General features: G+C 50.9%; 1 protein-coding gene across 1 annotated transcript; it reads left to right on the top strand.

Annotated features, from left to right (window-relative positions):
• The first annotated feature begins 251 nt into the window (after positions 1 to 251).
• DUSP7 (dual specificity phosphatase 7) lies at positions 252 to 8,387 on the top strand. The gene is made up of 3 exons (XM_009569390.2): positions 252 to 793; positions 2,958 to 3,386; positions 5,899 to 8,387. The coding sequence occupies exons 1-3, from the start codon at positions 382 to 384 to the stop codon at positions 6,204 to 6,206; spliced, it is 1,149 nt and encodes a 382-aa protein (XP_009567685.2). The 5' UTR covers positions 252 to 381; the 3' UTR covers positions 6,207 to 8,387.
• Positions 8,388 to 9,638: the final 1,251 nt, after the last annotated feature.

The raw sequence follows: 9,638 nt of genomic DNA, 5'->3' as shown, positions 1-9,638 counted from the left end.
ATTGCAGCGGGCGTGGCCTGGAGCGGCGGTGGGCGTGGCCTCGGCGCGGTGGCGCACCGCCCAGGTGCAGTGCGCGCGGTGCCGCTGCGGGCGGAGCTGCGGCCGCTCGCCCGTCCCCGCCGCCCGCCCCGCCTCCCGAGGCATGACACGCCGAGCCGCCGGCGAAGCCCCGCTTTAATTGAGGCCGCCGGGATGAGGCGCAGCGCGTAGGGCAGAGCGGGGGCTGCCGCAGCAGCGCTGCACACACACACACATATACATACATACACACACACACACACACACACACACACACACACACACAGAGCGAGGGCTGCACCGGAGCGGAGCCGCGTGCGTGGCCGGTGGGCCGGGAGCTGGCGGCCGCCGCTGCCGAGCCCCATGAAAACGCAGGTCTGGGGGAGCTCCCCGCGGGCGCCCATGGCTGCGGCGATGCCGTGCAAGAGCGCGGAGTGGCTGCAGGAGGAGCTGGAGTCGGGCGGCGGCCGCTCGCTGCTGCTGCTCGACTGCCGCCCCCACGAGCTGTTCGAGAGCTCGCACATCGAGACGGCCATCAACCTGGCCATCCCCGGGCTCATGCTCCGCCGCCTCAAGAAGGGCAACCTGCCCATCCGCTCCATCATCCCCAACCACGAGGACAAGGAGCGCTTCGTCAAGCGCTGCAAGGCGGACACCGTGCTGCTCTACGACGAAGCCACCGCCGACTGGCAGGACGGCGGCGCCGCCACCTCCGTGCTGGGGCTGCTGCTCCAGAAGCTGCGCGATGACGGCTGCAAAGCCTATTACCTGAAAGGTGAGGTCCCCTCTTGCCTTGCCCCCCTTGCTGCCCTCCCTCCTCGCCCCCCTCTCGCCCCCGGCCGGAGGTGGCTGGGTTGTTGCTTTCCCCCTGCGCCTGATTTATTTATATATGTGTGTATATATATTTTTATGTATGTATTTATATATATACACACACACACATTCCCCCCGGCATCCCGCTTTAATCCCCCGCACAGCTGGGAGCGCCCTGCATCTCCCCGCATCGCCTGCCCGGCAGCAGCCGCAGGGACCCCCCAGGACCCCCCCTCAGGACCCCCCAACTCTGTCCCGAGCCGACCCTGACCGGACCCCCCTCCCCGCTCCCCGGAGGGGCTGTCTGGGGGCTCCCCCTCGGTGCCAGGCTGCCTTTTGAAGGGATGCTCAGATTTTGGGGATGCAGGAGGGCGTTTAGGGATGCAGGAGAGTGTCCCCCCCCTTTTTTTCCCTCCCCATCTCCACAAAGCCAGTGTTTTTCTCCTCCTCTCCCTAGAGATGCCAGCCCTGCACCCCGCACCTACCCTTCTAGGAAGGCTTGGGGGTGCTTTGGGGTTTTGGGGGGGATATATGTGGGGTTTGGGCGTTCTGAAAGGCTGAGCAGAGCCCGCTGCTGGGACCGTTCCCATCCTCCCAGTCCTCCCAGTCCGGTCACTGGGTGGCGGGGTTGAGGCAGGAATAACAGGATAGCGGAGGAGCGAAGGAGCTGAAGGGGGGAAGAGTGATGAGGAAAGTTGCCGCTTGCAGCCCTTTAAAAAACACTGCTGCTTCTTGATGGACCCTTTTCGGGTACCCCCGGAGCCCCTGGTACGGGGTTGGGGTGGGAGGGGACGGGTCCCCATCCTCTGGGGCCACCCAGCCTGCAGCAGAGCCTCCTTCCAAGGTGACATCGGGGAGGAGGGGGAGGAAATCCATGTCTCCAGCACAGGGATTGATCCCACTTTCCTTTTAGTCCCTCCACTCCCCGCCTGTGCCAGTGGGTGAGTCCCCTCATTCCACCCTAGTTTGGGTTTTCCCAATGGATTCCATTGCTCCTTCGCCTTGTCTTCCCGTTTCTCTCTCCCCCCATCCTCATCCTTCGCAGGAAGGTGAAGCTCTGAAGTTACTCCTAAGCTCTCCCTGATGGGTAAAGGAGGAGCTGAGCCCCTTTCTCTGCCTTTTTCTTTTTTTTTCCTGGGAGCCTCAGTGGGAAATGTTTCCAATTAAAATTCCAAAATGGCGCTGTCTGGTGGCGCGGGGGGAGGAGGAGGACGAGGACGAGCCTTTTTTCATGAATGGATGTGGCAGGAGCTGTCTGTCCTGCTCAGTGACCCCACCACAACCGCTGAACCCACTAACCAAGTTTCCAGGAGGCCTTTCTAATTAAACCATTTGTCAGTGTCAGATTCCGATGGCTGAGCTCCGCTTTAATATTGCCTGGAAAGGAGGTAGATGAGTGGGATATTTTTTTTTTTGCTTCTCTGCCTCTGCCTTCCTTCCCAAACTGTTGAGCCGAGGAGCTGGAGGACTCTGGAGCGGGCATGAAGGGTTCCATCCATCCTCGAGCCGTCTGTGGTTTGGGTGAAGAACGAACCTGTGACACTGCTCTGTTGAAAAAGGTGTTCGCAGTGATAAAATAGGTGTGAGGATCGCTTTTCAGCAAAACTCATGGCCTCTCTTCCTGCTTGAAGGTGAATTATTTTACTGAGTTTTAGTGCCTGGGCTGGTTATGTGGTTGTTCTTTTCCTTTTATTTTTTCAGACACAGATATTTTTGTGCTTTTCTGTCTAGGTGGCATAATAGCTCCTGCCTGAGCTGCCTCAGACCCATATTTCTGAGAGGGTAAACAGGGCGAGATTATCTCTTGCCATTGATTTTTATTTTTGACTGTTTTTTTCTTTTGAAATTGAGATTTGGCTCCTATTAATCACAAGCAGTATCGAACTTTGTAAGAAACAGCCTTTGGTTTCCCGTAGTTGTTTGCTCGGTAACCTCTGCCTAGGGAAGATGAGGGAGCAGGGAGATGTCTTTCTTGGGGTGAAGTTGAAGGTATAGCAACTTTTTACTGGCAGACTTGGTAAATAACATAAACAAGTGTTCAAGTAGAAGGATATCCCATTGTGAAAAATAAAACGTCTCTTTCTCTCTGCCTCTCCCCCTCCCTCTCTCCTTTTCCCCCTTCCCAGGTGGCTTTAACAAGTTTCAGACTGAATATTCAGAGCACTGCGAGACAAACCTTGACAGCTCCTCGCCCAGCAACTCTCCCCCAGCTTCGGTCCTTGGCCTTGGAGGGCTGCGGATAAGCTCTGACTGCTCGGATGGTGAATCTGACAGGGAACCCAGCAGTGCCACCGAGTCGGATGGGAGCCCCATCCCTAACAATCAGCCTGCCTTTCCGGTCCAGATCCTACCTTACCTGTACCTGGGCTGTGCCAAAGATTCGACCAACTTGGACATCCTGGGCAAATATGGCATTAAATACATCCTGAATGTGACACCCAACCTGCCAAACATGTTTGAGCATGACGGAGAGTTCAAGTACAAGCAGATCCCCATCTCGGATCACTGGAGCCAGAACCTCTCGCAGTTCTTTCCTGAGGCCATTGCTTTCATTGGTAGGTAGTTGGCAGAACATCTCTTTTCCTACTCACCGCTTGGGAATGTGGCAAGCTGCTTCCCAGGGCTGTTGCTCATCTCTGGCCTCACCTCTCTGGGACACAGCATCAGTGCTAGCTTAGCAGCTGAGTGTCATGCTGCCGCGGTGACACTTGTGGCGCGTGTCACCCTGACTGGGTTGCAGGGTGGCTTCCCCTTCCAAAGTTCAGCCCTCTTGCAGCACCTCGGCTGCGTTACCTGGAGGTGGTAGGACTGGCCCTGCTGTCTCCTGTCTCTTTGCACTTGGGTGAAGTGGCAGAACTGAGGCGGTGGGGAGCTCCTTTGCTCGGAGGAGTGAGTGGCGATGGGCTTTGCTTTAACGTGTTTGGTGCTGGCAGTGCCTTAGCCCCAAGTGTGGTTACAATCTGAGTAGGGGGGTTGTGTTTTCTTTTCCCGAGGGGATTTGCTAGTCTGATTGGGATCCCACTGTAAGTTGCCGTAGCGTAATTAACTCCTTGTATGGATGCTTCTCCTAAGGTAAGTGTCAACACAATGGGTTGGTGATTCCAGTTACACTGCACTGCAGAGCTCAGCTGGAGAAACTGCTGTGCAGGCAGCCCCTGGGATGGCTTTACTGGCCTTGGGAAGGGGCGTAGGAGGCAGAGCTTAGGCTCTGCTGTGTTATCTTTGAAAATTGCTTCTTATCCTTTGAGAAGTGTCTGTCAGCTGAGTAGGGTTGTACACTTACAGCATGACCTGTGCTGTCTGCTGGTGATGGTCGTTAACCTAATCAGTTCTGATTTATGGGGGGCAGATGACACAGGTAGTTGTTACCACTGTTAACCATGAAAAGCCCTTTGGCTTCGTATCTGGTGGAGAACTCTGGTGTAGGTGAAGGTAAGGGGAAGCTTTACCTTCAGACTGAAATCTGTGCAGCCTGTTTTGATGCTGCTTTGTTACCCCTTGGTTTCAGACCGCTTGCTTGCCGTGCTATAAGGCCTGAAGTGGGCAGAGCAGTGGTAGGTCTTTTCAGTTGTTGGAAACACTTGTTCCCACACTCTTCTTCACCCCCAGCTTCTCTCCTTTAGTAACACGACTGGGGTCAGAAGCGTGTGGTGGCAGGGATCAGTCTGGTGTCCTACCCGCACTTCCCGCACGGAGTGTGGTGTTAAGTCAAGGGTGAGGTGCAGGGTCCCTGTTGGTGTGTAGCATTTGGGATCCGTCCGCTCCAGTCCGGCGATGGCTCTGTGAACACGGTGCCTGCGCTTTCCAGCTAATGACAGGAAATGGAGGATTACCTCACTCTAAAACCAAACACCAAAAAAATGCAGCGCAGGTCAGATAAAAGGCAAAAATGTCTCAGAAAAATGTTGAACGGGGAGAGACTGGGGGGGAGGGCTGCGTACGCTGGGGCTGATTGCTGACGGTACTGGAAATTCTTGCCTTCTTTTGGAGGCAGGGGCAGAAAACCTGTTGTGGCTTGGGTCTGGATTTTGTTTTGCCTGCATCTTCTCTGCCCTTCCCTGCCCTCGTGGTGCCAGAGTGTGTGTGTGTGTGTGTGTCGCCTCCGGCTTTGCCCGAGGATCCCCTTTCTCCTGCCACCTTCTTCCTCCCTGCCAAGCTCTCTGTCAAATGACTGACTTCAAACAGGGCTGCCCAGAAGTAAGCAGCTCTGGGTAGTTGCGTGCATTCAGAGCTCTCAGCGGCGTGTCCCTCTTTCAGCACTAAGATGTCAATTCATAAAGGGATCACGCTGTTCCGGCTGTGCGGGAGACAATGAGTGTGTGTGTGCTTTTCAATCGGTGGCAAGGGAGGGGGAAATTTCGTTGCTGTTCTCTCGCCATTTTTTGGTCCAGCCTGCATTCCTGCTCCCTGCTACCATTCATCCTGAGAGCCTCCTCCAACACAAGCGTTTGTTTGTAGTGAAGTGCATTTCTGTCGATCCTAAAGAACGATTTCACAATAAGGGAAGTTCCTGCACTTCAGACTCGGCTTCAATTGGCTTCGACTGTATTTGAGATAACTTCCTAGTGGAAGGAGGACGAGAACAGTGGAGAGAATAGCTTGCATAGTGCTGTGCTGTAGCCTTGCTTCGAGTGCACAGCCTTCCCTTGTTAGTTGGTAGTTGAGATGCTGTGCCTGACCACCAGCATCTCCCTGGAGCCGTTGTCTCCAGCTCCACACGCCTTTTGTGGGTTTCTTCATTTCTCTGTTTGAATAGAGGGTGCTGATGCTCCCTTGGTAAGGGATGTGTTACCAGGCTCGGTTAATTCTTCTCAAGCACGTGAGATGCTTAGCTTTGCTCTGCAAACTGGGATGTGCAACTTGGCAGTGTGGTGGGAATACCTCAGGAGCCCTTTCGGAAGAGATGTGGGTGTCAAAAGGACACGAGATGGTGTCACTAGGAGCAGGGATCCTGTTCTGGCAGTTGTCCTGGTCCTGGGAGCTTGCAGCTGCCACCTGCCCCTGTTCCAAAGCCATGGGTTTTTGGTGCAGAATAATAGACTCCCCCTTCCCCTTGTCTTGTTTCAGATGAGGCCCGTTCCAAGAAGTGTGGGATCCTTGTTCACTGCCTCGCTGGCATCAGCCGGTCTGTAACAGTCACTGTCGCCTACTTGATGCAAAAACTCAACTTGTCCCTGAATGATGCCTATGACTTTGTGAAAAGGAAAAAATCCAACATTTCCCCAAACTTTAACTTCATGGGCCAACTCCTGGACTTTGAGAGGACTCTGGGACTCAACAGCCCTTGCGACAACCGCTCGCCCAGCGAACAGCTCTACTTCACCACCCCTACCAACCACAACCTGTTTCAGCTGAACACTCTGGAGTCCACATGAAGGGGATGCCACCTGGTCGGGAACTCGAGCATCAAATCGCTTCTCTTGAGCATTTCAACTCTTACAAAAAAGTATCTGTCTTGCCAGGCAGCTCTGAAACGACTGGCTTCTCTGGGCAGAGGTGCCTGATCGCTGCTTTAAGAAGGCTACTGCCATTCATTAGTATCCTGATCAAAGTGGTTGGATGAGGTAGTCTTTTCACAGGGGTTTATTTAATACGGGCGATGTTACAGCGTTTTGAACGCAGCTGTTACCGGCAATAACCGCTTTCCTGGGTGCATTGGGACTGTCAGAACACGCACACGTGTGAAGAGCTACCAGGGGTTAGCTTGCTGTGGAGATTGAGGAGATTTATGCACTTGGAAACCTTGAACAAAAGGTGTTGGGCCAAGACTGTTTTAAAACCCAAGTTTACTTCGTTTTTTTTTGTTTTGTTTGGTTTTTTTTTTTTTCTTTTGATTTTAAAAAAAGAAAAGGTAGATCTTACCTGAGCTTTGGGTTCAAACTCTTTTTAAAATATGTAAGTTCCTGACTGTTTGTACAGATGAGGTTGCAAAACCAGTATTTTATTCTGTTTCTTGTTTGATCATTTATTATTTTTTTTTTTTTTTAAATCAAATGTTTATATTGACCAAATGCATTTTGCACACTTTGTGAAGCCTTGGTATGTCCTGGCATATTACTGGGTACTCCAGAGAGAGATACATGCTGCTGCTGTTGTTGTTAGCATCTGGTAGGAAGCTTTGTTATGTGTGAAGGCCAGTTGGGCTTAAACGCAACCCCTTCACCACTCCTGCACTCACAATCACAAACTCTGCACTGATTCAGCCAAGGTGACTAAACCGCAAGCTTTCTTTTCTTTTTTTTTTTCTTTAATGCCATCCCTGCCAAAAACATTGTTTGCTGTTGCCAGAGGTAAAACCCTTTGTAGCCTCCGGAGTTGGTAGAAGCATGTCTGAGCCCAGCTTCGTCCTCTGCTGCCTGTTGACTGACTTAACGTCATCCAGCTGGCCCGAAACCATTCCAGCTTCCTGAGTGCAGAAGGTAGTTGTGATGTTGGCGTTTCTCGTGCACGCTCGATTCGTTCCCACGGGCGTGGGGTGGAGGGGGGAACACGGCGAGCGCCTGGAAGCAGAGCAAGGATTGCGTAGCGGGACGGGACTGAATCGTCACGCACAGAGTGTGTGAGGGGAGTGAAGAGATGTGGAAATGATGACAAGACCGTTGTAACAGAGAATTTTTTTATATATATATATATATGAGTATATATATATTAACTGGCAAATTCTGAGATGATTGGAGCTTTCAACAGAGGTTCTGATTTCTTTTTTTTCCTTCCTCTTTCGAATAACTTTATGCTGTGCCTTCTATTCTGAGAAGACTTGTTTATATTTCTGGCTAGTGTTTGGCAAACACCTTATACGAAGCTGGGAGGGGGAGGAAGTGGTAATAATTTCTGGGAGGAGGGCAGAACGGATTTGGAGATTTCTTTATTGGCTGCAATGTAGTCCCTCCTTTCTCCCCCCTCCCTGTCCACTTTAACTCTCATATAACTGAAAAAAAAAAAAAAAGAAGAAGCCACGGATTTTTTCTAAATATCCAGTTTTTGTACTTTTTTCAAGAAAAAGAAAAAAATAATAAAAAAAAACCCCTCCATCTGGAGGAATGTTTGACGCTGTCACATCCTGAAACCGTTCTTTTTGTTCAAGATGTTACCAGAATGTTGGAATGAGCTTCTCTTTCTTGTTTTCTGGTTGTTTTTTTGTTTGTTTGTTTGTTTGTTGGGTTTTGTTTGCAACAATGTTGGGATCGTGGGTCATTGGAAGGGAGAATGGACGTAAGTACAGTTGTGAGTGAGAAAAATTGAGAATATCCTAATTGCATCTTACCTCATGGAGGAATTTATTTTTTCAGGGATTTTTTGACAGTGCATCTGTATTGCATTACAGCTAAGCTGGTTTGTAAAGGCTTCCTGTGCTGTTAGTGGTCTTTCTTCTTTAAAGGAAAAAAAACAAACAAAACAAACCAAGATGCATCTTGTGATTAGTACAAATGAGAGCTTGTTAGTGAGGAATGGTTCTGCTTTCTGAGTTATGAAGGAAAATCAGTGACCCTATATATACTGATCCAATATTGGGACTTTGTTTATATTACAAATAAATATTATTTTTTCTTTAAAAATGATGTTTGTGTCAGATGCTTGTCTAGCCTCTGCCCATTTAAGGGCACGCTGCTCTTATCCGTCTTTTTTTTATGGTCGATTAGTAGTATTCTATGACCATGAAGAGCATTTGCTGGGCAGGGTTCAAGTATGGTGTTTGGTTTCGTGCACGGCTTAATTTTTAAGACCTGTGGTAAAGTGGAGAGGGGGAGGTGGGAGGGCAAGGAGAGGGATATGGGGTATTGGAGAAACTGGAGAACAAAGAACAGCTTGAGAATGGGACTGACTTTGACCCCGGCCGTTCCTCCGTGCCAAAAAGAAGCAGATAAACTAAAGCCACTTTTGTTCGCTGTTTAAGTGTGGTCTCCAAAAGGCATGGCAAGGCCTTGCCCACAACTGTTGTGAGAGCGGGCTTTATTTTGGTAGGAAAGCAAGAACTTACAGCCTGGTGACTACTAACGGGTTTGGGAGCGAGGACCCACTCGTGCACCCTCGGGTGGGTGCCAGGCCCTGGCTGCGGGCTCACTGTGGGCTGTGCTGTCCCCCCGCCCTCCCTGGCTGTGGATTAATGTGGTTTGTGGGCAACCTGGAGGGGCTGATGAAGATGATCGAGGTTGAAATGTGGCTCCGTGTGTCTGAGTGCGGCCCAGCTAAAGGAGCTGTGCTTCCACGCCTCTGCTTGTAGCTGGGCAGGATTGAGCAGGAGTGTATTCCCTGTTTTAACCTAAATGGCGAGAAATCAGATGATTATCTATTCAGTTCCTCAAAGTGAGTGTGTGTGTTGCCTTGTTCTTCCAGTCCTAGGGCGATAGCTAGTTTTATTCTAAAGGAGCTCTTTTATTCTAAGGCCGATGGATGCGGAGTCCATCGCAGAGCAGGGGAGGCTGGAGCAGGAGCCGAGGGAGCGTGTGTGCATGAGAATTTGTTTGTTTACTCCTTGACTGCATGACGGGAATCTATATATTGATTTAGAAGGCTGTTTGTGTCTCAACAACTGAAAACCTACCTGGTATGCAGGGAAAAGAAAACCTTTAGGTTTTTCCCTGTAATTACATGGTAGAATAGCTCTTGAGGACGAGAGGAAACCGCGCTGGAGGCTGGCTGTGCACTGAAGGAGCGCGGAACAGCTTGTCAGGTGTATGGCTATATTTGCTTCCATCTAATTTCCTCTTATGATATTCTGCTAGGGTGTGGAATAGGATATTAGCAGTTAACATGAGCTCTGCAAGCGCATTTGAGCGGTAGCTGAGTTGTGGCTGGCTGGAACAGCA

The sequence above is a fragment of the Cuculus canorus genome, chromosome 11 (genome assembly GCF_017976375.1).
Source record: "Cuculus canorus isolate bCucCan1 chromosome 11, bCucCan1.pri, whole genome shotgun sequence".
NCBI classification, from domain to species: domain Eukaryota; kingdom Metazoa; phylum Chordata; class Aves; order Cuculiformes; family Cuculidae; genus Cuculus; species Cuculus canorus.
The sequence above is the reverse complement of the archived record's forward strand: the minus strand, read 5'-3'. Positions and strand labels throughout refer to the sequence as shown.

What these genes read in the sequence shown, in the direction of transcription:
- DUSP7 (XM_009569390.2), top strand. Translation starts at nt 382, where the DNA reads ATGAAAACGCAGGTCTGGGGGAGCTCCCCGCGGGCGCCCATGGCTGCG. An exon ending in CAAAGCCTATTACCTGAAAG is followed by an intron (nt 794 to 2,957) that starts GTGAGGTCCCCT and finishes CCCCCTTCCCAG; the next exon opens with GTGGCTTTAACAAGTTTCAG. An exon ending in TGAGGCCATTGCTTTCATTG is followed by an intron (nt 3,387 to 5,898) that starts GTAGGTAGTTGG and finishes GTCTTGTTTCAG; the next exon opens with ATGAGGCCCGTTCCAAGAAG.